The sequence below is a fragment of the Somniosus microcephalus genome, chromosome 5 (genome assembly GCF_052327205.1).
Source record: "Somniosus microcephalus isolate GS21.2 chromosome 5, FLI_Smic_1.0, whole genome shotgun sequence".
Classification (NCBI taxonomy): Eukaryota; Metazoa; Chordata; class Chondrichthyes; order Squaliformes; family Somniosidae; genus Somniosus; species Somniosus microcephalus.
Window position 1 is genome coordinate 136,362,710 of NC_140991.1, and position 27,168 is coordinate 136,389,877.

At 48.3% G+C, this 27,168-nt stretch overlaps 1 protein-coding gene across 3 annotated transcripts in view; it reads right to left on the bottom strand.

Annotated features, from left to right (window-relative positions):
- The window catches only part of elp2 (elongator acetyltransferase complex subunit 2), a 241,733-nt gene that overhangs the window by 203,739 nt on the left and 10,826 nt on the right, over window positions 1-27,168 (bottom strand). For 2 of the 3 annotated variants that reach the window (XM_085988272.1, XM_085988274.1), the window contains exons 1-4: window positions 20,545-20,715; window positions 11,442-11,520; window positions 10,284-10,354; window positions 4,856-5,012 (exon numbers count right to left, since the gene is read on the bottom strand). In XM_085988272.1, the coding sequence (XP_085844398.1) occupies window positions 4,856-5,012; window positions 10,284-10,354; window positions 11,442-11,520; window positions 20,545-20,691 (454 nt within the window). In that variant the 5' untranslated portion in view covers window positions 20,692-20,715. Of the gene's footprint in view, window positions 1-4,855; window positions 5,013-10,283; window positions 10,355-11,441; window positions 11,521-20,544; window positions 20,716-27,168 lie in introns of those variants that run through there. The other variant, XM_085988273.1, reaches the window with a different exon arrangement.

Below are 27,168 nucleotides of genomic sequence, written 5' to 3' on the forward strand. Positions count from 1 at the left end.
CCCTGCAAAGGGCAGGCACTTTCAAAACCTGAAACGAAACCTAACATGCATGGATCTGTGAAAGACTTTGTGAAGCCAGACAGCTAGGTAAAAACAGAATATGCATTCTTCATCTTGGAACAGATCAAGTCAGGATGGGCCTAATCTCGAGGTCATTAACGTTCTGCATACAGACTGCAGTGTTCTGGTAACAGCTCACAGTAGCTACCAAGCCAGGAAAAGGACAATTAAATTTCATAAATAACAAACAGCCAGGATATCGGAGCCATTAAACCAGGAGACAACCGCCCCAAAAGCCGTTAAAGTGATGACCGTAATCACTTTGGACGAGCCCACCAAAAGTTAGACAAAAGACTGACCTGATTTGGTGCGCAGATAAGGGGTGAAGAACCGGGTATAATTGTAGGCCCACCGGTAGCCAAGCTCTCTTTGCCTCTTGGTCTCTCCGCTCTCTCTTGCCTCTCGCCTCGTTACAGGCTCTCTTCTCCCTCCCCGCGCCGCTCGACACCAAGGACGCCCATTACTACAACGAGGGCCAAACGCGGGAGGAGAACGAGACCCGAATCGAAAACGCACAGGATACACGGGGCCACGAACGGGCAGACGAGACGAGACGAGACAAACGGTAAAACCGATAAAAGCAGAGAAGGGCAGCGGAAAAGACGCGTTGGGGACGAGCGGGTACACACCCCGGCCTAGTTATAAGCTGGCGTTCGAAGCATGGGTAGGAAGATCAATTGACGATATAAACCGCCAACCGAGCCCCAACCGCAACAAAACCAGCGGCGACCAAACCGCCACCAGAAGAAGAAAACCCATCGCTGCAAAGTACCCAACGAAGACGTTAACGGAGAAAAAGGAGGGTACTTCGCACAAACGACTCCAGCGCCGCACCCTGTGACCACGTGACGACAACGGACCCCAAAGGACAACAAGAGCGAACCCCAAAAAAACCACAACCAGTTTAATCAACAGGTTTCGAATTGGTAAGCATAAATCCCTGGCCCCTCATAGCTTAATCTAGTTAGGTATTGGGGGTGGGACAAGGGTAGGGGGATTTTAATGTGTTTGTTCCCTCGGTGTGCCGTGTGTTCCCCATTCCCAAATAAGTGTATTGTTTTTTATATGCCTGTAATTATGCTAGTAATTCTCAGTATTGTGACTTTATTCTGTCGTTAATAAAACTTACGGTTTTCTTGCACCAAACCAATTGTCTACTCTATTTTCTGTATCGCCGTCTGTACCCAAGTCCGGTGTCTAGAACCCAGGGGTGTGGGAGCGATGCGAACCGCTCAGGGACAGTGCTGACTGGGCACATGCCACCCCCTGCAGCAGCTCTGGGTTCCAACATAAAATAGATTCTCCTCTAAACCTTGAACAGGCTTGGTGATCAAATAACCAGAGCCACTGATAGTAGCACCGTGATTGCTAATATCTCTATCAGATGTGCCAGCACACAGATCAATGGGTATAGTCAGACAGTGCCCCACTGCAGGAGCATGCATGGAACGGGAACAAGCGATGGTGCTATCTCTGAAGGTGACAACACATCTGGACCTCCCAGCCATCCTCCTTCAATGATGATAAATATTCCAGCAAGCAGGCAGAGCCAGACTGAGGTCGAGGGCCTCATCAATCCCAAGAGCATCTCACAGATAGAAAGCAGCCATCCACCTCAACTATGCCTGCTACTGGGCGAGAATATAAAACAGCACTCGATTCAGTTACAGAGCACATGAGTGATACACTGTGACTAATAGTCATATACACAGATCACATTTAGGGCAATAATATTTGTTTGTACTAAAGCTGTGCTGTGTCCAGAGAATGTGATGGTGTTGGATAACCTGTCATCTGGTGACAAATATTGTATCTTTAGCATTTCAGTAGGAGGTAAAGGCAATGTAGGTGAAGGCATATTTGTGAGGACATGGTGAAGTTGTAAGGAGGACTGTCCATGCTGCAGGTGGATGAGGTATTGGGAGAAGGTCACCCCAATGACAGCCTCGCGAACAACTCTATCAGCTGCACGTTCAGGCTCCTCCTCTACTCCACTGTTCCTCACTTTTTCCATCCGGATGGATATTGGTGCCTCATTGGATGGCAAAATTGTTGCGCATGCAGCAGACTACAACGATGCAAGAGACTTGGCTGTTTTGTCAGATTCCTCTGTCTAGGCATCTGAACCTCTGCTTTAACATACCGATGCTGCATTTGATGATGAGTCTGATAGATGTATGTACAGCATTGTATCTGTCCTCAGCAGATTAAATGGCTGTCAGGAACCAGAGCTGCAGAGGGCAGCATTGGTCTCGTAAACATTGCATCAAATAAACTTCTGAGTCAAATAATGAGGGCACTGTGGATTGTCTTAAAGTAAAGGCATAATAACTGGTGCTTGGGATGTGGCATTTACCTGTACAAGTGATCACAAACAAATTGCAACTGAAGGAGTGAAAGTCCTGACATTTCACAAATGCACAGGTTGTTGTGTGTAGGGTCATTCAGAGCCACATGGGTGCAATCAGTGACACCCATGGACTTCTGAGAATCCTATGATGTAAAAACAAATTTGTGCCCTTGCATGCTGTTACTGATTATTCAGGGGGAAACTGATGAAGTTGCCAGCTATGGTGTCAGTTATTTAATTGAAACATCTGTGCACTGCAGCAGGCCTGAGATACCCTGCAGCAGGCCTGAGATACCCTGCAGCAGGCCTGAGATACCCTGCAGCAGTCTGGAATGAGCCTTAGGCACAAACATGCAGGGAAAACGTGAACCTGACAGTCACTGGTAGTCCCCTGCCTTCCAGGAGTTTAGGTGCAATTAAGATTGTAGCATGCAGCATAACTCTATCTCATTGCCTGCCTGGTGAATCTTGGGGCAGACAAGCCCAGGTAAGTCCACCTTTGCCTGTATATGTGATTGGGAGGGCAATGACATGTATGTGCAGTCCTATGGTTCAATCTGACATAGAATCATAGATTGATAAAGCACAGGAGGCCATTCGGCCCATCATGCCGGTGCAGCTCTTTGGTAGAGCTATTCAATTAATCACATTCCCCTGCTCTTTCCCCATAGCCCTGTATTTTTTTCACTTCAAGTATTTATCCAATTCTCTTTTAAATCTGCTTCCACCACTCTTCCAGGCAGTCCATTCCAGATCATAACAACTCACTGTGTAAAAAAAAATGTTTCCTCATGTTGCCTCAGGTTCTTTTGCCAATCATCTTAAATCTGTGTCACCTGCTTCTTTTGCCACTGGAAACAGTTTCTCCATATTTACTCTATCAAAACCATTCATGATTTTCAACAAATTCTCTGCTGTAAGGAGAACAACCATTTAGATGAGCACTTGAAACACCATAGCATACAAGGCTACGGACCAAGTGCTGGAAAATAGGATTAGAATAGATAGGGCTTGATGGCTGGCGCTGACACGATGGGCCGAAGGGCCTCTTTCTGTGCTGTATAACTCTATAACTCCAGCTTCTCCAGTCTCTCCACATAACTGAAGTCCCTAATCCCTGGTACCATTCTAGTAAATCTCTTCTGCACCCTCTCCAAGGCCATGACAGCTTTCCTAAAGTGGAGTGCCCAGAACTGAACACAATACTCCAGCTAATGCGTAACCAGTGTTTTATAAATGTTTAGGATAACTTTCTTGCTTTTGTACTCTATTAATAAAACTAAGGATACCATATCCTTCTTTAACAGCCTTCTCAACTTGTCCTGCCACCTTCAAAGATTTGTGTACGTACACCCCCAGGTGTCTCTGTATACCCACGTCCAGGTCATTTATATCAAAAAGAGCAGTGGTCCTATACCGACCCCTGGTGAACACCACTGTATACTTCCCTCCAGTCTGAAAAATAACCGTTCATCACTGCCCTCTGCTTTCTGTCCCTTAGCCAATTTTGTATCCATGCTGCCACTGTCTCTTTAATCCCATGGGCTTTAATTTTGCTAACAGATCTATTATGTGGTACTGTCAAATGCCTTTTGAAAGTTCTTATGTACAACATTAACCGCACTACCCTCATCAACTGTCCCCATTACTACATCAAAGAACTCAATCAAGTTAGTCAAACATGATTTGTCTTTAACAGATCCGTGTGGTCTTCTTCGTTGAAATAGTGTAAATACAAAGAGTTTCCCATAAGGAGACCTCTTGCACTAATTTGTAGGTGCCAAAGCAAAAATGGATAGCCCAGAACCCACTGCCACAAACACTCTGGCCACTGCGCTGGCCAAACATCATAAAAATAAATGAACAGACCTACCAATAAAATCAAAACCATTCTTTAAACTTCCAGACCGTCACTTTAAAGAGCTTTGTATTCAGAAGTACAGCCTACCAACCATGAATTTATATGGGCAAAGTAAAGAAACAGTAGTGTAAAAGGCAGGAAATAGCATCGATGTTTAAATGACATCATGATATTATAATGAAACACCGGTCTATTTCTCCACTACCTATTCACCCAACATGCACGCTGATTGAGAATAACTACTCTCCACCCATATTAATGCTCCATTACACCTGAGGGGCACTCACTTATGAGGCTGAATGAAGTTGAAAATCAGGGTCCATATGTCTTCCATTGTTCCCCATGTATGGGGTTGAGATTAAAACTAAATTTTAAAATGTATATACCTTGACAGCTATTTTCACCTGAGAAAAAACAATGAAAACAATGGTTACAGGGCACCTAACTTTGAAGGTGAAATAGTGATATAACAGAAACTTTAGTGGAATGAGAATTCTGCATTGCATTCTCATTTATATTTCACCAACCATATTTTCCACTAATTTCACTTGCCATGAACCTACACAGTGAAATTAATAACTTACCCACAAAACCTTGTTTTGTCCAAATTTTGATAGAGGAGTCTGCTGCTGCTGAAGCGATCAGCAATTTTCGATGTTCCTCCAAGCCAACAGTTTCATAAATAACGGTTACAGCACACACAGCTCCTGAATGCCCTTCTAGCCGGGTGGATGCTGCAAACTGAAAAGCACAAGTAAAGTAACTAATCATTCATAAAGAACACATGTAACAATTATTGTCTATTGTGTAACATAATGCTAAAAGGCTGCAGAGCAAGCAAGGGGCAGGGACCTTGGAGAGACAGGCATTCTGACAGCACACAGTCAGTCATGAGGTTGAGCAAAGTGGATTCCATTTGCATACATGTGGAAGCTGGCCCAATGTGGATGATGTCACCAAGCTGCAGCATGTAGATGAAGAAAACAAAAAGGGATTTTTGGGGCATTCTGGAGGTGCTGATACAGGAGCTGGAGAAAAAGCCATTATAGAGATGTGCTGTTTGCATGGGGATGGGTAGGAGTGGACAGCAGAAATACAGTCCAGTATCATAATCACTACACTACTATATTGCTCACTATGTGTTATTTACAGAGTAGAACTGTGGTCCAAAATTACTTTTCCTATTAAGGCTACAACATATCACTTCAGAAAAAGGAAGGTTATTAAAGAACTTTAAACATTTTCTTTCTAATTTCTTGTACAAAATTTCTATTGCCAAGTTTATGTCTTTTTTTTACGTCACTGATGATTGTAATAAAAGGGAAACACATTTCCCTGGGAAAATGTTATTTCCAAATCTGCTATTGGGAACGTAACAGGACGTTTAAACAACAAAATCACAAGCTGCAGTTAGCTACCAGTTGGAAGAGAGCATGGCTGCCACGGTAGGAACGGTCTCCGCTTTTGATATACAAGCACAAACTTGGGAGGAATACTGTGAAGTGCTGGGTTATTTTTTCGAAGCAAATGAAATAAATGATGCCGGAGAAAGGAAAGCCATTCTGCTTAGTTCAGTGGGAAGCCAAACCTACAGTTTCATGAAGAACCTGCTCAGTCCTGAAAAGCCTGGAGACAAATCATTTGTTGAATTAGTGGCTGTGCTAAAAGAACATTTCAACCCTAAGCCTAGTGAGATTGTACAGCGGTTCAAGTTTAATTCAAGGAACAGGACAGAGGAAGAGAGTGTAATGGACTATGTAGCGGTGTTGTGTAAATTGGCACAAGATTGCAATTATGGGAACAACCTGAAGGAAATGCTGAGAGATAGGCTAGTTTGCGGAATAATGGACGACCGAATGCAGCACAGATTATTATCCGAGACTGGGCTTACTTATGAAAAAGCATTGGAACCTGCTCAAGCCATAGAGACAGCGAACCAAGATGTAAAAGAAATACAGGGTTCAGACAGGGCTAATGCTACGCAAGTTGCAGGTCAGGTTGTTGTGCACAAGTTGAACATGCATCAGAAACCACAACGTGAGCATGTGAAGGCATGTTATAGATGCAAGGGCGATCACCTGGCGAGTGAATGCCGGTTTCTGGAGGAAAAGTGCTACAAGTGTGGGAAACAAGGACACATAAAATGAGCTTGCAGGGCGAAATCACCTGTGGAGGAATCCAAACCAAAAGGGGGAGGACAGCAAAACCAAGGAAGAGAAGTGAAAAAACATGGAGCACACCACATCAGTGGGGAGGCTGAGGAAGAAGAGGACATGTTCATAATGTATGGCATGTTAGAGAACATTCCAAAAGTGGCTCCTATCACATTGCAACTGACAGTAAATGACTCTAAGGTGAACTTTGAAGTGGATACAGGGTGCGGCTTGACCATAATGAACAAGGCAGAGTACTCAAAATTGTGGAACCGTGCAAAAGTTCCAGAGTTAAAGCCTTGCTCCCTGCATCTTAAAACATATACAGGTGAATGAGTAGCGACATTAGGTACAGCTAAGGTAACTGTGCAACACAGGGACACAGTGGAACAGCTACCTGTAGTTATAGTATCGGGTAACTGATGCGCTATCAATTACTCATAAAAGACTGAGAGTTAAGAGAGTAACTAAAGGCTTTTATTAACAAAAGAATGAAGGTCTGCCTCGAGTGGTCGACCGGTCCAGAAATACAAAGGGCTGGGGAGCAGTCACCTTTATACTAGGGCTTGTGGGAGGAGTCAGCCGAGGCATGTCCAGGCATGTACACAGTGGAATACAAACAGTGGTTTACCACAGTAACCTGTTAGGTCGGGGCTGGATAAAAGAACTTAAATTAGATTGGGGAGCAGTACATCAAATAGATGCGGGCAAACAGTTGGCTTTGCAAGAAGTGTTGAGTGAACATGAGAATGTGTTCAAGGAGGAACTTGGCACATTTAATGGCCCCCCAGCTAAGATTTATGTAGACAAGGAGGCACCGCCAAGGTTTTTTAAACAACAACCTGTGCCTTATGCCATGAAGCCAAAGGTAGAGGCTGAGCTTGATCGTCTATTGAGAGAGAACATACTGGAGCCAGTGAAATGTTCGGAATGGGCAGCTCCCATAGTACCCGTTTTAAAACCGGACAATTCGGTAAGACTCTGTGCAGACTATAAATTGACAGTCAATCGGGTGTCCAAACTAGAGCAGTATCCTATTCCCAAAACAAAGGATCTCTTTGCAAACCTGGCTGGAGGAAAGAAATTCACAAAGTTGGATATGAGTCATGCCTACTTGCAGATTACACTGGATGACGAATCAAAGAAGTATGTCACCATAAATACACACAAGGGCTTGTTTACATATAACCGCTTACCGTTTGGTGTCTCATCTAGTCCAGCTATCTTCCAGAGGACAATCAAAGGTGTACTGCAAGGGATTCCACATGTTTCCATCTATCTGGATGACATTCTGGTGACGGGAAGAGCCGACCAGGAGCATCTGAGCACTCTGAGAGAGGTACTACAAAGATTGGAGAGGGGCAGGGTTCCGGCTCAAGAGGAGTGCACTTTCCTGGGGAATGAGGCAGTGTTCCTGGGACACAGAGTGGATGCCACCGGGCTCTATCCACTCGAGGAGGAGGTACAAGCACTGCAGGAGGCCCCTGCTCCTACAAATGTGGCTGAGTTAAAAGCTTACCTGGGACTGCTGAACTATTATAACAGGTTTTTACCAAACTTGTCAACTGTGTTAGCTCCTCTTCACAAACTACTGCGCAAGGAGACACAGTGGCAGTGGGGAGAGGAGCAGGGGGTTTCATTTGAACAGTCCAAGAAACTGATGCTGTCGTCGGATGTGCTGGTTCACTACAATGCAGAAAAAGACATCATTCTCTCTTGTGACGCTTCACCTTATGGGGTGGGGGCAGTTCTTTCACGCGGCATGGAAGATGGAACTGAAAGACCAATAGGGTTTATGTCCCGAACTCTAACACCAGCGGAAAAAAACTATTCCCAGTTAGACAAAGAGGGGTTAGCAGTAATGTTTGGGTTACAGAGGTTCCACAAGTACATATATGGCAGGAAGTTCACCATATGCACCGATCTTAAACCTCTTATCTCTCTTTTCAATGAAATGAAAGCAGTTCCACAGATGGTGTCACCCCGGATCCAGAGGTGGGCCATGATGTTGAGGGCATATGAGTATGTCATCGTCTACAAGGCGGGCAAGTACCATGGGAACGCAGATGCCTTGAGCCGTCTTCCACTGCAGCTCCAGAGGACAGACTGTTGATGTTGGAGGACACTGACACAGCACTTGTGACTGCAGAGCAAGTAAGAACATGGACAGGTAAAGATCCAGTACTGTCTAGAGTTCGAGAATATGTGGTGAGGGGATGGCCACAGCATCCGGAAGGGGCTGACTTCACACCCTACAGTGTCAGGAAAACAGAGCTGAGTCTGCAGGATGGTTGCATGTTGTGGGGAGCACGAGTGATTATTCCACAGCCAGCACGACAGTCTATCCTAGAGCAACCACATCAGTGTCATCCTGGGGTCTCGCGTATGAAAGCCTTGGCTAGGAGTTACTTGTGGTGGTCAAAGCTAGATGAGGAGATAGAAAATCTAGTCAAGACATGCAGCACGTGTCAGGAACACCGGAAGGCACCAGCAGCGGCTCCTCTCAACCCCTGGGAGTGGCCGGATAAACCATGGAGAAGATTGCACTTAGATTATGCGGGTCCATTCATGGGAAAGATGTTCCTCATAATCATTGATGCACATTCCAAATGGATGGATGTTTATCCTGTAAATTCTGCTTCCGCCACTACTACTATAGACTGCCTGCGTCGGAGCTTCAGTAATCAAGGGCTACCGGAGATCGTGGTAAGTGACAATGCCACCTGTTTTGTGAGTACAGAGGCAAAAGAGTTCTTGAGAAAAAAATGGCATAGTGCAGGTGACCTCGGCCCCATATCATCCGTCCTCAAATGGACTTGCGGAGAGAGCCATACAAACATTTAAAGAGATGATGAAAAAAAGTGCAGAAGGGAATTTAGCAGCCAAAGTGTCACGGGTTCTGTTCAGCTACAGAATAACACCTCAATCCACCACAGGACTCTCTCCTGCTGAGATGTTATTAGGTCGTAGACTACGCTCCACTCTTGACCTTGTCCACCCAGACCTAAAAAGGAAAATGGAAAACAGACAAAACAAACAAAAAGAGAACCATGACAAAAGAACAAAGAGCCGAAGTTTTGGAGAAGGAGATGCGGTCCTTACCAAGAATTTCAGTTATGGACCCAAGTGGATTCCTGGCTTCATAGACTCAATGACCGGTCCCGTATCATACAAGGTCATGTTGGGTGATGGTAGGGTAGTACGCAGACATGTAGATCAGATACTTACCAGACAAGGGGAAATTGAAATGAAGGTTCCAGATGCAATGGCTGAGGACAGGGTTGCCCCCAGTTATCCAAGTGCATCGGTGGTGCCACCACCAGGGACAGAGACAATTCCACAGGACCCCATTCATCAAGAGGAAACCATCGTTGCAGAGTCAGATACTCCGAGCACTGCTCAGGAGCAGCTGGTGGCTTCACCACAAACAAGCAGGGACTTTACTGTCAGACGTTCACAAAGGACTCGCAAGCCACCAGAGAGATTGATACTGACCTGTTAGATTCATCAAGTATGGAACATGGTGAATGGAGACTTCTTATGTGACCCTTAGGAATGGTTGTTTGTTAAGAAGTTCATACTGAAATCTTAAGGGGGGAGGGATATAGTAATCTGGGATGTTATGATTAAGGTTATCCACCAGGTGGTGCTGTAGCCAATGCTGCTGCTAAGGTCAGGGGTTGCTTCCTGTTAAGGTCAGGGGTTAGCTTCCTGTTAAGGTCAGCAACGGTGCAATGCCTGGAAGCAGGCCTGCCTGGTTGTCTCGCAGTCGTTCAATAAAGTACTCGTCTTAATCCTCATACCTCACCTCTTCGAGTTCCTTGTCTCACTACACTACATTAGAATCTGAATAACTTACCTTAAAATTCTGCAACTCCCAAACAATCAGACAGTTATCAGACCCTCCAGACACAAGTTCCGTCTCGGGACCTAGAACACAAATGGTTGATTTTAGTCCTCAATACAATGTTAAATTCTAAGCAGAATAAAACAACGGAACCACATATTCTCTCATTTCTGCAAATCAAACAGTCATATCAAAGGGTTCAGCAACAGCTTTTAGTATTGCTTCATGAGCCAGCTACTTTCATTATAAAACAGTATTACCATACACAAGTTGCTTGAAAATTTTTTGGCTAAGCAAGGATACTCCTGAAATGAAAGATTCAAAGAGAAATTAAGCTTATGCTGAACCCAGCCTTGCACTCCTACAGTCTCAAACAGGTTTCCAAACGATATGCTGATAGGGTGATATGAAGTAGGGTGGGAGGAGGCTCGTATGGAGCATAAACACCAGCATAGACCATTGGGCCGAATGGCCTGTTTCTCTGCTGTAATATATGATTCTATGTAACTTTGTTATTAACTGGATTATACGTAGAAAACTGCATAGGAATTTCTGGAATTGAGACTGTAAGATCCATAGTGAATCAAACAGTTTCAAAGTAAATGGAATCACAACCATACCAATCTGCAGAATTTAGATGTCACATGACACTGTAAATGCATTTAACCTGCGTAGATCATCATAAAGAGCCATGGTTTGCTCGTAAGGTTTAAGAGGCAGCATGTGATCAATTAAAACAAAGCTATATGCATTAACTACGTACAAACTAGGCCTAACTTAAGGTGTCACTAGAATGCTAATCCATAACAGTTTCCTGAAATTTCTTAAAATCATGCTTTTTCCGTAAATAATAAACGTAAGCTGAGATAGTCTAACCAATTGGAGGTCTGATTCCAAAATGATGGCCCTGGCAATGTTAGGGCGGGATCGGGTTATTAAAAGAAATTAAGCTTTAGGGAGTAAAACAGAAATTACTACAATATTCAGGCAATGTCTCAGTATCAAATGGTTAAAATTTAGTTACTTAAATTATAACATATAGGTTGCTTCAAATTATTCTTTCAAATTATGAACCTTGATGTAAAAACTGCATGTTATGGCTTTCTGGTTTATTTTCTTAACAGAATGCACACTTCACCTCTTACAAAAACACCATCCATCAGTACTTACCACAATCATCTCTATGAGCCCACTGCACACAGTTGACTCTTCCTTTGTGTCCATTCAAAGTTTCAGTCACATTTCTTTTCTGTTGGACCAAAGACATTTAAAATAACTAGCAAAGTTGCGTGGTCAGTTAACAGTGCTAAAAGTTGTTCTTATAGTTGCTGACATGGTGCACTGTTCTAATCTTGGTCATGCAACAGGCAGAGAGACCAAGTGAAGACATAGGCACTCCTATCAGTCGGAGAGGAAAACTGGAGGGCACAGTGCTTTAACCAGGTGAGCATCGGTTTGCCTCACTTAAAATTAAATCTTTGGTTTGTGACTCATCCTTCGACTCTCAAAACTAAAATCAACTTCAATCATATTATGCTCACTATTCACACAATGTTCCCTTACAGTCAGATTATTAACTAATTCAGGTTCGTTACTCATCACTCAATATAGTATGGCCTGTTCCCTTGTCAGTTCTGAATGCATTGTTCCAGAAAACTGTCTCAAATACATTCTAGAAATTCACTGCATTCATTAGAAATCATAGAAATTTACGGCACAGAAGGAGGTCATTCGTCTCATCATGTCTGTGCCGGCTGAAAAAGAGCTATCCAGCCTAATCCCACTTTCCAGCTCTCGGTCTGCAGCCTTGTAGGTTACGACACTTCAAGTGCTTATCCAAGTACTTTTTAAATGCGATGAGAGTTTCTGCCTCTACCACCCTTTCAGGCAGTGAATTCCAGACCCCCACCACCCTCTGGGTGAAAAAAATTCTCAACTCCCCTCTAATCCTTCTACCAATTACTTTAAATCTATGCCCCCGGTTGTGGGTTCAAGTCCCACCGCAGGGACTTGAGCACATAAATCTAGGCTGACACTCCAGTGCAGTGCTGAGGGAGTGCTGCACTGTCGGAGGTGCCATCTTTTGGATGAGACATTAAACCGAGGCCCCGTCTGCTCTCTCAGGTGGATGTAAAAGATCCCATGGAACTACTTCATGGGTGACTTTAATCTACATATAGATTGGGCTAACCAAATTGGTAACAATACTGTGGAGGAGGAATTCCTGGAGTGTTTACGGGATGGTTTCCTGGACCAATATGTCAAGGAACCAACCAGAGATCAGGCCATCTTAGACTGGGTATTATGTAACGAGAAAGGATTAATTAGCAATCTTGTTGTACAAGGTCCCTTGGGTCAGAGCGATCATAATATGATCGAATTCTTCATTAAGATGGAGAATGAAGTTGTTGACTCAGAAACAAGGGTCCTCAATTTAAATAAAGGAAACTACGATGGTCTGAGGAGCGAGTTGGGTAGGGTTGATTGGGGAATGGCACTTGATATGCCTATCAATTAGTCCAATAAAAGGCGACGAGTTAAGAACGTAACTGAAGGTTTTTATTGGCTAAATAACAGAGCCCACCCTCGTGGGTGATCCGATCCAACAGGGAGGAATACTAGCCAGTCAGCTACCTTTATACCTGGGCAGGTAATGGGCGGAGTCGGAGGTGGTCAGCCCAGGTATAACAGTGCGACAAGAGGCGACCTCGTGTAGTGATGTGACAGTGAGAACAGTGAGAACAATATACAGTGATAACTATAACAGTGGTTTACCACATTCACCCCTTGTTTAGATTAGAGTCCGGCGGGGTGAAGTGTATTACCAGCTCTGGTATGTCAGTCTGTCCGGAGGCTTCGTTAGCCTCTCCGATCGTCGCAGCGGCGGTGTTACATTATCCGGTGTTAAAGCTGGTGTCTGCGTAGTCGGCAAAGGCTCGTGGGGTTCCGGCATGCCGTCTACCTCGGCTGGACTCGGGGGGTTGGGAGGGGGGGGTGAGGGTGCGAGGTCTCGTAAGGAGACAGTGTCCTCCCGTCCGTCTGGGTAAGCCACATAGGCGTACTGGGGGTTGGCGTGCAGGAGGTTCACCTTCTCGACCAGGGGGTCCGTTTTATGGGCCCTCACGTGCTTTCGCAGCAAGACGGGTCCCGGAGAGGTCAGCCAGGTTGGTAGGGTGGTTCCCGTAGTCGACTTCCTGGGGAAGACAAACATTCGAGCATGGGGGGTGGTGTTAATGGCAGTGCAAAGTAGTGACCGGATGGAGTGCAGCGCAATCGGGAGGACCTCTTGCCAGCGGGAGGTTGGGAGGCCCTTAGACTTTAAGGCTAAGAGGGTGGCCTTCCATACCGTCGCGTTCTCTCTTTCCACCTGGCCGTTCCCTCGGGGGTTGTAGCTGGTGGTCCTGCTTGCTGCAATACCCCTCTCCAATAGGAACTGACGGAGTTCCTCGCTCATGAAGGAGGCGCCCCGGTCACTATGTATATAGTTCGGGAACCCGAACAAGGCGAAGAGTTTGTTCAGGCATTTAATGACCGTGTTACTGGTCATGTCTGGGCAGGGGAAGGCAAAGGGGAAACGGGAGTACTCATCAACGATGGTGAGGAAGTACACATTACGGTCGGATGACGGTAGGGGCCCCTTGAAGTCGATGCTCAGACGCTCGAAGGGGCGGGTGGCCTTGATCAGGCTTGCTCTGTCCGGCTTATAGAAGTGCGGTTTGCACTCAGCACAGATCTGGCAGTTCCTGGTCATGGTCCTGACCTCCTCGATGGAGTATGGCAGGTTGCGGGCCTTAATGAAATGGTAGAGTCTGGTGACTCCGGGGTGGCAGAGGTCATTGTGGAGGGTCTGAAGTCTATCACTTTGCGCGCTGGCGCATGTAATGCGTGAAAGAGCATCAGGGGGGTCGTTCAGTTTACCGGGCCGGTACAAGATCTCATAATCATAGGTGGAAAGCTCGATTCTCCACCTCAAGATTTTGTCGTTCTTGATCTTGCCCCTCAGCTTGTTATTAAACATGAAGGCAACCGAGCGTTGGTCGGTGAGGAGGGTAAATCGTTTGCCTGCCAAGTAGTGCCTCCAGCGCCGTACTGCCTCCACAATTGCCTGGGCTTCCTTCTCGACCGACGAGTGTCGGGTCTCGGGGCCCTGTAGGGTCCTTGAGAAGAAGGCTACCGGCCTACCCTCCTGGTTAAGGGTAGCGGCTAGGGCGAAGTCGGATGCATCGCTCTCCACTTGGAAGGGGATTGACTCATCCACTGCGTGCATTGTGGCCTTGGCTATGTCTCCCTTAATGAGGGAGAAGGCCGCGCACGCCTCTTCCGTGAGGGGGAACGATGTGGTTTTCAGGAGGGGTCTGGCTTTGTCCGCATAATTGGGTACCCATTGGGCATAGTAGGCGAAAAGCCCCAGGGTTCTCCTAAGTGCTTTTGGACAGTGGGGGAGGGGTAGCTCCATGAGGGGGCGCATTCTTTCGGGGTCAGGGCCGATGACTCCGTTCTCTACTACACAGCCAAGGATGGCAAGGCGCGCTGTGTTAAACACGCATTTCTCCTTATTGTAGGTGAGGTTCAGCCGTTGGGCCGTACGGAGGAATTTCTCCAGATTCACGTCATGGTCCTGCCGGTTGCGGCCGCAGATGGTGACGTTATCGAGATAGGGGAAAGTGGCCTGTAGTCCGTTCTGGTCAACCATCCGGTCCATCTCCCGTTGGAAAACCGAGACCCCGTTGGTGACACCAAAGGGGACCCTAAGGAATTGGTAGAGGCGGCCATTCGCCTCGAAGGCGGTGTACTGGCTGTCCTCCGGGCTGATGGGGAGTTGGTGGTAGGCCGACTTGAGGTCGATGGTCGAGAATACGCGGTATTGTGCAATCTCATTGACCATGTCCGATATGCGGGGGAGGGGGTATGCGTCCAGCTGGGTGTATCTGTTTATGGTCTGGCTGTAGTCGATAACCAGGCGATTTTTGTCGCCGGTCTTGACTACCACCACCTGGGCACGCCAGGGGCTGCTGCTCCCCTCAATAATGCCCTCTTTCAGGAGTCGCTGCACCTCAGAGCTAATGAAGGCTCTGTCCCCAGCGCTGTACCGCCTGCTCTTAGTAGCGACAGGTTTGCAGTCGGGGGTGAGGTTAGCGAACAGGGAAGGTGGCGGTACCTTGAGGGTGGATAGGCTGCAGGTGTTACGCGGTGGGCGGTTTAACTTTCGCTGGTTGTCGACTGTGAGTGGGGGGAGGGGTCCACCGTATGCTAGGGTTACACTTTGGAGGTGGGATTGGAAGTCCAGCCCTAGTATGACGGCAGCGCACAGCTGGGGGAGTACGAGGAGTTTAAAATTTTTATACTCTGTCCCTTTAACCGACAATGTCACGACACAGTAGCCGCTGATGTCTGTGGCGTGCGACCTCGATGCCATCGAGATGCGGCTGCGCGTTGGCAGGACGGGGAGGGAGTAGTGGCTCACCGTGTCTGGGTGGATGAAGCTCTCCGTGCTTCCGCTGTCGAACAGGCAGGTCGTGGCGTGGCCGTTGACTTTGATGTCCATCATTGAGCTGGCCAGGTGGTGCGGGCGGGCTTGATCCAGGGTCACGGAAGCTAGGGTGTAGATGAGCGCGTCGTTGTCATGACAAGATGGCGGCGAAGATGGCGGCCCCCGTAGTTCACATGAGGCTCTGTTTAAATCGTTTGCCCCGCACAAAGATGGCCGCCCCTGCTGTTCCCATGAGGCTCTGCAGGCTTCGGCTGCCCCGCACAAAGATGGCCGCCCCTGGTTTTCCCATGAGGCTCTGCAGGCTTCGGCTGCCCCGCACAAAGATGGCCGCCCCTGGTTTTCCCATGAGGCTCTGCAGGCTTCGGCTGCCCCGCACAAAGATGGCAGCCCCCAGGGTTCGCATGAGGCACTGCTGGCTTCTGAGGATTTGCTTCTGCAGGCCTTGGAGAAGTGGCCTTTCTTGAGGCAGGTTTTGCAGGTCGAGTTTTTGGCTGGGCAGCGCGACCTCGGATGCTTCTCCTGGCCGCAAAAGAAGCAGCCAGCGGCCCGATCGGGGTTGCCTGATGTCGGGGCCGGTACCGGGGCTAGCGGGCCCGGTCGGATCCGTGATGCAGACGCTGAGGTAGGTCCCGGGGGCAGCGCTGTGAAGGGTGGTGGGGTGGGGGTCGGGCCCGAGTCCCAGGGTCGCGAATAGTACCTGGCAAACGCTTCCTGGTCTTGCTGGGTGGCCTCTAGGGTGAGGGCGAGGGCTTCGGCCTTGTCCAGGTCTATGTCCTTAGCTTCAAGCAGTCTTTGCCGTGTGTAGTCGGAACGTAGGCCTCTCACCAAGGCGTCGCGGACATTGTCTTCCATGTTCGCAGTAGCCGTCACCGCTTTAAAGTCACAGTTCCTGCCGAGTTGTCTCAGCGCTCGTGAAAATTCAGCTATCGATTCTCCTGGCTGTTGCTGGCGAGATCTTAAGAGATGCCTAGTGTACATGTAGTTTACCGGGCTCCGGTACTGCTGTTTCAGTAGGTTGATGGCGTCGTCGTACGTAGTCATGTCCTGGATGAGTGTATATACTCTCGGGCTCGCTTGGGCTTTCAGGACTCTTAGTTTGGATCTCTGAGGGACGACGGCTTCCTCCAGGTACGATTCGAAGCAGTCCAGCCAGTGTTTGAAGTCGTTGGCTGAGTTTGGTGCCTGTGGGTTTAGATCCAGGTATGGTGGTTTCAAGGCTTGCAGCCAAGCCGGCTGGTGTGGCCCGTTGTCTGGAGGCTGCTGTTGCTGTGCTGCTGGGTGAGCTCCTTGCTGTTGCTGTTCATTATCAGACATCTTTAAAATTTAGTCAATAAAATTGATATGCCTATCAATTAGTCCAATAAAAGGCGACGAGTTAAGAACGTAACTGAAGGTTTTTATTGGCTAAATAACAGAGCCCACCCTCGTGGGTGATCCGATCCAACAGGGAGGAATACTAGCCAGTCAGCTACCTTTATACCTGGGCAGGTAATGGGCGGAGTCGGAGGTGGTCAGCCCAGGTATAACAGTGCGACAAGAGGCGACCTCGTGTAGTGATGTGACAGTGAGAACAGTGAGAACAATATACAGTGATAACTATAACAGTGGTTTACCACAGCACTCAAAGGGGTGACGGTGGATAGGCAATGGCAAACATTCAAAGACCAAATGGATGAACTACAGAAGTTGTTCATCCCAGTTTGGCATAAAAATAAAACAAAAAAGGTGACTCAACTGTGGGTAACAAGGGAAATTAGGGATAGCATAAGATCCAAGGAGAAGACATACAAATTGGCCAGAAAAAGCAATAATCCTGAGGATTGGAAGCTGTTCAGGATTCAACAAAGGAGGACAAAGGGATTAATTAAAAAAGGGAAAATAGAATATGAGAGTAAGCTTGCAGGGAACATAAAAACTGACTGTAAAAGCTTTTATAGCTATGTGAAGAGAAAAAGATTGGTGAAGTCAAGCGCAGGTCCCTTGCAGTCAGAATCGGGGGAATTTATAATGAGGAACAAAGAAATGGCAGACCAACTAAGTACATATTTTGGTTCTGTCTTCACAAAGGAGGACACAAATAACCTCCCAGAAATACCGGGGAACATAGGGTCTGCTGAAAGGGTGGAACTGAAAGAAATCAGTATTTGTAAGGAAATGGTGTTAGGAAAATTGATGGGACTGAAGGCCGATAAATCCCCAGGGCCTAATAATCAACATCCCAGGGTACTTAAGGAACTGGCCCTAGAAATAGTAGATGCATTGCTGGTCATCTTCCAGAACTCAATAGACTCTGGAACAGTACCCATGGATTGCAGGGTAGCTAATGTTACCCCACTATTCAAAAAAGGTGGCAGAGAAAAAGCGGGGAATTATAGACCGGTAAGCCTGACATCGGTAGTGGGGAAAATGCTAGAGTCCATTATAAAAGATGTAATAGCAGAGCACTTGGAAAGCAGTGACAGGATCGGACAAAGTCAACATGGATTTACAAAAGGTAAATCATGCTTGACTAATCTACTGGAATTTTTTGAGGATATAACTGGTAAAATAGATAAGGGAGAACCAGTGGATGTGGTGTATTTGGACTTTCAGAAGGCTTTCGATAAGGTCCCGCATAAGAGATTAGCGTGCAAAATTAAGGCACATGGGATTGGGGCAAGGTATTGACTTGGATCGAGAACTGGTTGGAGGACAGAAAGCAAAGAGTTGGAATAAACGGGTCGTTTTCCGAGTGCCAGGCAGTGACTAGTGGGGTACCGCAAGGATCGGTCCTAGGACCCCAGCTGTTCACAATATATATTAATGATCTGGACGAGGGAATTGGATGTAATATCTCCAAATTTTCAGACGACACAAAGCTGGGTGGGAGGGTATGCTGTGAGGACGATTTGGACAGGTTAGGTGATTGGGCAGAAACATGGCAAATGCACTATAATGTGGATAAATGTGAGGTTATCCACTTTGGTGGCAAAAACAGGAAGGCACATTATTATTTGAATGGCAATAGATTGGGAGAAGGGGAAGTGCAAAGAGACCTGGGTGTTCCTGTGCACCAGTCGCTGAAGGTAAGCATGCAGGGGCAGCAGGTGGTTAAGAAGGCAAATGGTATGTTGGCCTTCGTAGCAAGAGGGTTCGAGTACAGGAACAAGGATGTCTTGCTACAGTTGTACAGGGCCTTGGTGAGACCGCACCTTGAGTATTGTGTGCAGTTTTGGTCGCCTTATCTGAGGAAAGACGTTCTTGCCATGGAAGGAGTGCAGCGAAGATTCACCAGGCTGATACCTGAGATGGCAGGAATGACGTATGAGGAGAGATTGTCTCGATTGGGCTTATACTCACTGGAGTTTAGAAGATTGAGAGGGGATCTCATCTAAACCTATAAAATTCTGTCAGGCCTGGACAGACTAGATGCTGGAAGGATGTTCCCGATGGTCGGAGAGTCCAGAACCAGGGGTCATAGTCTAAGGATAAGGGGTAGGACATTTAGGACTGAAATTAGGAGGAATTTCTTCACCCAGAGAGTGGTGAACCTGTGGAATTCTCTGCCACAGAGGGCGGTGGAGGCCAGTTCATTAAATATATTCAAGAAAGAGTTGGATATATTTCTTAAGGCTAAAGGGATCAAGGGATATGGGGAGAAGGCAGGGACAGGGTACTGAATTTGAATGATCAGCCATGATCTCATTGAATGGCGCAGCAGGCTCGAAGGGCCTACTCCTGCTCCTATCTTCTATGTTTTCTATGTTTAACCCCGGTGTCCTGGCCGATATTTATCCCTCAATCAACATCACTAAAACAGATTATCTGGTCATGATCACATTGATGTTTGTGGGAGCTTGCTGTGCGCAAATTGGCTGCCGCGTTTCCCACATTACAACAGTGATTACACTCCAAAAGTACTTCATTGGCTGTAAAGCGCTTTGAGACGTCCGGTGGTCGTGAAAGGCGCTATATAAATGCAAGTCTTTCTATCAACCCCCTCTGTTCCAAAGAAAACAACCCCAGCCTATCCAATCTTTCCTCATAGTTAAAATTCTCCAGTCCTGGCAACATACTCATAAATCTCCTCTGTACCCTCTCGGGTGCAATTACATCTTTCCTGTAATGTGGTGACCAGAACTGTACCCAGTACTCTAGCTATGGCCTAACTAGTGTTTTATACAGTTCAAGCATAACCTCCCTGCTCTTATATTCTATGCCTCGGCTAATAAAGGAAAGTATCACCTATACCTTCTTAACTGCCTTATCTACCCATCCTGCTACCTTTAGGGATCTGTGGACATGCACTCGAAGGTCCCTCTGTTCCTCTACACTTCTCAGTGTCCTACCATTTATTCTGTATTCCCTTGCCTTGTTAGCCCTCCCCAAATGCATTACCTCACACTTCTCCGGATTGAACTCCATTTGTCACTTTTTTGCCCACCTGACCAGTCCATTGTATCTTCCTGCAGTCTACAGCTATCTTCCTTACTATCAACCACACGGTTGATCCCCTACACTGAAGTCTAAATCACTGCTACATACCACAATAAGCAAGGGACCTAGTACTAAGCCCTGGGGAGACAGCCTTCCAGTCACAAAAACACCTGTCGACCATTGCCCTTTGCTTCCTGCCACTGAGCCAATTTTGGATCAAACTTGCCACTTTCCCTTGGATCCCATGGGCTTGAGCTGTTCTGCTCCTTCTGGTCTATGTGAAAATTAAAATATTGGCCCTGAATTTGCAGTCGGAGCCATACCTCTGGAGTACGCCTCCGACCCGCAAAAGATCTACGAATTTACCTCCTGGCTCCAAAGCTTCGAAGAGTTCAGATCCTGAGCCTCCAGGCATATGCCTGCGTAAAGGCCCATGGATGCCTGGGACGCAGGTAGTTCAGAAGCATCCCTGGGATCACGTGGGCCCGGTCCTCCAATGAGAAAGGATTCCATGTCCGAACGGAATCCTCTATAAACCCTACTGGAATCCCCAAATAATTAAACAATTTAGACAACTGTAGTAAATATAAATGTACTGATTTTCAACTTTAATTAAAAGTCTCTTCATTACAGCAAATACAATAAAAATGTAATTTTTTGAAAAATAATTTTTAATATTTTAATCCAGGCCAATATTTGTATAAACTAATTTTAAGTGTTTGTGCATCATTTTTTGTTTTTAAATGTTTAATTTAAGATTTATAATAACCCTTACGCGGGTGAAAGCCACCTTCCGGCACAAGTGTGGTCCCAGTGGCCCAGGAATCTAAAACGGTCCCACCACATCGGTTTCTTTCACATCATCATCAGTGCTGCAGCTGATGGCTTATCTTTTCACTCTTTGTTCATTAACTCAGGGTTTCCTCTTTTATTTCTGTCAATGGCCCCCTACATTAGTCATCCAACTCTACATGCACTTTTGCTGATAATTCAACTTTACATCCATCAACTTCCTCTAGGTTTAAGGCTCTTTTCATTTGCACAAAGAAGGTCAACAAGAGAATAGAGGTGTTCAAAATTATTAGAGGCTTTGCTAAGGTAAATAGGAGAAAAACTATTTCACTTAATTGGTGAGTCAGTAGCTAAACAGCATAAATTAATCATCAAAAAAATCCCCAGAGTTAGACTGTCACAAACCCTTCATTAATGTGTTTGATGCAAATTTTAACAACTTGCATTTATGTAGTGCATTTAACGTAGTAAAACGTCCCAATGCACATCACAGGAGCGTGATCAAACAAAATTTTACCAACGGCGACATTAGGACAGGTGACCAAAAGCTTGGTCGAAGAGGTAGGTTTTAAGGAGTGTGGTAAACCACTGTTATACCTGTCTGTATGTGTATGTATATTCCACTAGGTACAGGTCTGGACATGCCTCGGCTGACTCCTCCCACTATTCCAGGTATATAAGTGACTACCTCCCAGTCCCTTAGTATTCTGGACGGGTCGACCACTCGAGACTAGACCTTCATTCTTTAGTTAATAAAAGCCTGGTTGTTACTCGCTTAACCTCAGTCTTTTGAGTAATTGATGGCGCATCAATTTTATTAACTAAATTTTTTATAATGGAGAAGATCCTCACACCAGCATGCCTGGACCTGGACAGTCGGGAAGCGGACGCTTCCACCAAGTTTGCTCACTGACTCATGTGCTTCGAGGCATTCCTGACTGCCTCCACTGCGGTCGTAACGGATGCGAACAAACTGTCTGTCCTGATCTCCAAGGTGAACCACCGAGTGTACTCAGTCATCCGGGACGCGACCTCGTACATAGCCGCCCTCCAGCTCCTCAAGACCCAGTACACGCGCCCTGTGAACGAAGTTTACGCCAGGCACCTCCTGGGGAGTCGCAAGCAACAACCTGGGGAATTGACTGAGGAATACCTCCAAGCACTGTCCGTGCTTGGCCGGGCCTGTGGGTGTAAGGCGGTAACGCCCATTAAGTACACGGAGGAACTGATCCGGGATGCCTTCGTAGCGGGCCACAGGTCCAACTACACCCGACAGCGACTGCTGGAGCAGAGTGACCTCACCCTCGACAAAGCCTCCGAAATCGCACTAACGCTGGACGCAGCCTACCGGGGCATGGATGCCTACTCCTCTGCACCGTGGACGCCGCGGGGAACGACAACCTGGGACACGGTAGGACAGCCCCATAGCACCGTGCCACCCCAGCCACAGCCCAACAACGGCCCCCAACAGCGCCGCGTGTGGGCCGTGTGGGCCGCCATCTTGGGCCTCCCCAGCCATGTGCGAACCACCGCAGCAGCAGCCATCTTGGACGACTCCAGCCACATGGGAATCATGGACGCCGCCATCTTGGACACCAGCCGGGACGCAGCAGGCGGCCAACCCCCCCCCCATCTGATACCCGCAGCGACACACCGACCCCTACGCTGGCCTCTGTTACGCTGGACCAAACGAGACCGCACCAACTAGCTCGGTCCAAAATGGACGTTAAGGCAAACGGCCATGCAATAAACTGCCTTTTTGACTCCGGGAGCACAGAGAGCTTCATCCACCCCGACACGGTGCGGCGTTGCTCTCTCCCAGTCCTGCCTGCGCACCAGCGGATTTCTATGGCCGCCGAGTCCCAGTCAGCGGACATTGGCGGCTACTGCGTGGTGACACTAGTAGTAGATGGGACTGTGTTCAATAATTTTAAACTCCTGGTCCTGCCCCAACTTTGCGCTGCCGTTCTACTGGGGTTGGATTTCCAGTGCCACCTCAAAAGCGTTACGATGGCGTACGGTGGCCCCCTCCCCCCACTCACAGTCCGCAGCCAGCAGCCTCCAAATTGCCCGCCGCGCACCAGATGCAACCTCTCCACACTCAGAGTCCCACCCCCCCCACTGTTTGCTAACCTCACCCCCGACTGTAAGCCCATCGCCACAAAGAGCAGGCGATACAGTGCCGGGGACAGGGTTTTCATCAAAACCGAAGTGGAGCGGCTCCTGAAGGAGGGGATTATTGAGGGCAGCTCCAGCCCCTGGCGAGCCCAGGTTGTGGTCGTTAAGACAGGCGTGAAACAACGCCTGGTCATCGACTACAGCCAAACAATAAACCGCTACACCCTGCTGGACGCCTACCCACCCCCCGCATAGCTGACATGGTCAACCAGATCGCGCAGTACCGCGTCTTTTCGACCATTGACCTGAAATCAGCGTACCACCAGCTCCCCATCCGCCCCGAAGACTGCCAGTATACTGCTTTTGAGGCAAACGGCCACCTCTATCACTTCCTTAGTGTTCCCTTTGGCGTTACCAACAGGGTCTCCGTCTTCCAAAGGGAGATGGACCGGATGGTCGATCAAAATGCGCTGCAGGCCACTTTCCCTTACCTAGACAATGTGACCATCTGCGGCCATGACTTGCAGGACCATGACGCAAACCTCGAGAAATTCCTCCGCACCGCCCAACTCCTGAACCTGACATATAACAAGGAGAAGTGCATATTCCGCACAAACCGCCTCGCCATCCTTGGCTGTGTTGTGGAACACGGGGTCATCGGTCCCGACCCGGACCGGATGCGTCCCCTTATGGAACTCCCACTGCCCCACTGCCTAAAAGCTCTGAAGAGGTGCCTAGGGTTTTTTTCCTACTACGCCGAGTGGGTCCCCTACTATGCAGACAAAGCTCGTCCGCTGATCAAATCCACCTCGTTTCCCCTGATGGCAGAGGCCCGCTCGGCCTTCCACCGCATCAAGGAGGACATTGCCAAAGCCACCATGCACGCAGTGGACGAATCCATCCCCTTCCAGGTGGAAAGCGATGCGTCCGACTTCGCTCTGGCCGCCACCCTTAATCAGGCAGGGAGACCTGTGGCATTCTTCTCACGAACCCTCCAGGGCCCGGAGACCAGACACTCCGCGGTCGAGAAGGAGGCCCAGGCTATTGTGGAGGCTGTGCGTCACTGGAGGCACTACCTGGCCGGAAAACGATTTACCCTGCTCACTGACCAGCGTTCAGTTGCTTTTATGTTCAACAACAAGCAGAGGGGCAAAATCAAACATGACAAGATCTTGCAGTGGAGAATCGAACTTTCCACCTACAATTACGAGATCTTGTACCGGCCTGGGAAGCTCAATGAACCCCCAGATGCCCTATCGCGTGGCACCTGCGCCAGTGCGCAGATCGATAGGCTGAGGGCCCTCCACAATGACCTCTGCCACCCGGGGGTCACCAGGTTCTTCCACTTCATCAAGGCCCGCAACCTGCCTTACTCCATTGAGGAGGTCAGGACCATGACCAAGAACTGCCAAGTCTGCGCTGAGTGCAAACCGCACTTTTATAGACCAGACAGAGCCCACCTGATAAAAGCCACTCGCCCTTTCGAACGCCTGAGCGTCAATTTTAAAGGGTCTCTCCCCTCCTCCGACCGCAATGTGTACTTCCTCAACATCATTGACGAGTACTCCCGTTTCCCGTTCGCTATCCCCTGCCCGGACATGACCAGTGCCACGGTCATTAAATGTCTGAACAGCCTCTTCACCCTGTTCGGTTTCCCCAGCTATATCCATAGCGACCGGGGCTCATCGTTTATGAGCGACGAACTCCGCCAGTACCTGCTCGCTAGGGGTATAGCCACAAGCAGGACCACCAGTTACAACCCCCGGGGGAACGGACAGGTGGAAAGAGAGAATGCAACAGTTTGGAAGGCCGCCCTACTAGCCTTAAAGTCTAGGGGCCTTCCGACCTCCCGCTGGCAGGAGGTGCTCCCCGATGCGCTCCACTCAATTCGGTCACTGCTCTGCACTGCCACCAATGCCACCCCTCACGAGAAAATGTTTGTCTTCCCAAGGGAGTCCACATCGGGGACAGCGTTACCGCCATGGCTGACGTCCCCAGGGCCGGTACTACTGAGAAGACACGTGAGGACCAATAAAACGGACCCCCTGGTCGAGAGGGTCGACCTCCTCCACGCCAACCCCCAGTACGCTTACATTGCGTACCCGGACGGGCGGGAGGACACAGTCTCCATACGAGACCTCGCACCCTCGGGGACCGCTGTAACCCACTACCCATTACCACCCCCCCCCACGACACCCTCGGGGACCGCTGTAACCCACTACCCATTACCACCCCCCCCCCCCCACGACCCGATATCCAACCCCAGCAGCCGGCTCGCCTTGGACCGTCACCCACGAGGACTACACTCCAGTGCCCCAGCCTACACGTGACGCGACGCCGGAAGCTGCACCACCCCTGCCGTCGCCACGTCGATCACAGCGGCAGACAAGACCTCCGGAGAGACTCCAATACACGAACTTTGAAATACACTTCACCCCGCCGGACTCATTTTTAAACAAGGGGTGAATGTGGTAAACCACTGTTATACCTGTCTGTATGTGTATGTGTATTCCACTAGGTACAGGTCTGGACATGCCTCGGCTGACTCCTCCCACTATTCCAGGTATATAAGTGACTACCTCCCAGTCCCTTAGTATTCTGGACGGGTCGACCACTCGAGACTAGACCTTCATTCTTTAGTTAATAAAAGCCTGGTTGTTACTCGCTTAACCTCAGTCTTTTGAGTAATTGATGGCGCATCAAGGAGCATCTAAAGGAGAGAGATGAAGAGGCAGTTAGGTTGAGGGAGGGAATTCCAGACCTTAGAGCCTAGGCAGCTGAAGGTACGGCCGTCAATGGTGGTGCAATTAAAACTGGGATGCGCAAGAGGCCAGAATTGGAGGAGTGCAGAGATCTTGGAGGGTTGTAGAGCTGGAGGAGGTTACAGAGATAGGAAGGAGCAAGGCCCTGGAGGGATTTGAAAACAGGGCTGAGAATTTCTAAATCAAGGTGTTGCCGGACCAGGAACCAATGTAGATCAGCGAGCACAGGGGTGATGCGTGAACGGGACTTGATGTGAGTTATAATACAGGCAGCATAGTTTTGGATGAGCTCAAGTTTCTGGAGGGTGGAGATGGGAGGCTGGCCAGGAGAGCGTTGGAATAGTCAAGTCTAGATGAGCTGAAGCAGGGGCGAAGGGGGAGGATGTTATAGAGAGGGAAGTAGGCGGTCTTGGTGATGAAGCAGATATGCAGTCGGAAGCTCATCTCAGGGTCAAATAGGATGCCAAGGTTGCGAACAATCTGGTTCCGTCTCAGACAGTGGCCAGGGAGAAGGATGGACTCGGTGGCTATTGAACAGAGGATGTGGAGGAGACCAAAGACAATGGCTTCAGTCTTCCCAATATTTAGTTGGAGGAAATGTCTTCTCATCCAGTACTGGATGTCGGACAAGCAGCGTGACCAATCAAAGGCAGTGGAGTGGTTGAGAGGTACAGCTGGATGTCATCAGTATACATGTGAAATCTGACGTTTAGGTTTTATATGATGTCAACGAGGTAAAGCAGAAGGCAGGGGGGGCAAGGATAGATCCTTGGGGGACTCCAGAGGTAATGGTGCAGGAGCGGGAAGAGAAGCTATTGCAGGTATTTTCTGGCTGTGACTGGACAGATAGGAACGGAATCAGGCGAGAGCAGTCCCACTCAGCTGAGCGATGGAGGAGAGGCGTTGGAGGAGGATGATGTGGTCAACCATGTCAAAGGCTGCAGACAGGTCGAGAAGGATAAGGAAGGACAGTTTACCACAGTTACAGTCACATAGGATATCATTTGTGACTTTGATAAGGGCAGTTTCAGTGCTGTGTCAGACGGAAACCTGACTGGAGGGGTTCAAACATAAAGATGCGGGAAAGATGGCTACGGATTTGGGAGGCGACAACACTTTGAAGGACTTGAGAGGAAAGGGGGATGGGGCGATAGTTTAGAAGGACAAAGGGGTCAAAGGTGGGTTTTAGGAGAGGGGTGATGACGGCAAATTTGAAGGGGAGGGAAACAGTATCCGAGGAGAGGGAACCGTTAACAATGTCAGCTAACATGGGAGCCAGGAAGGGAAGTTGGGTAGTCAGCAAGTTGGTGGGATTGGG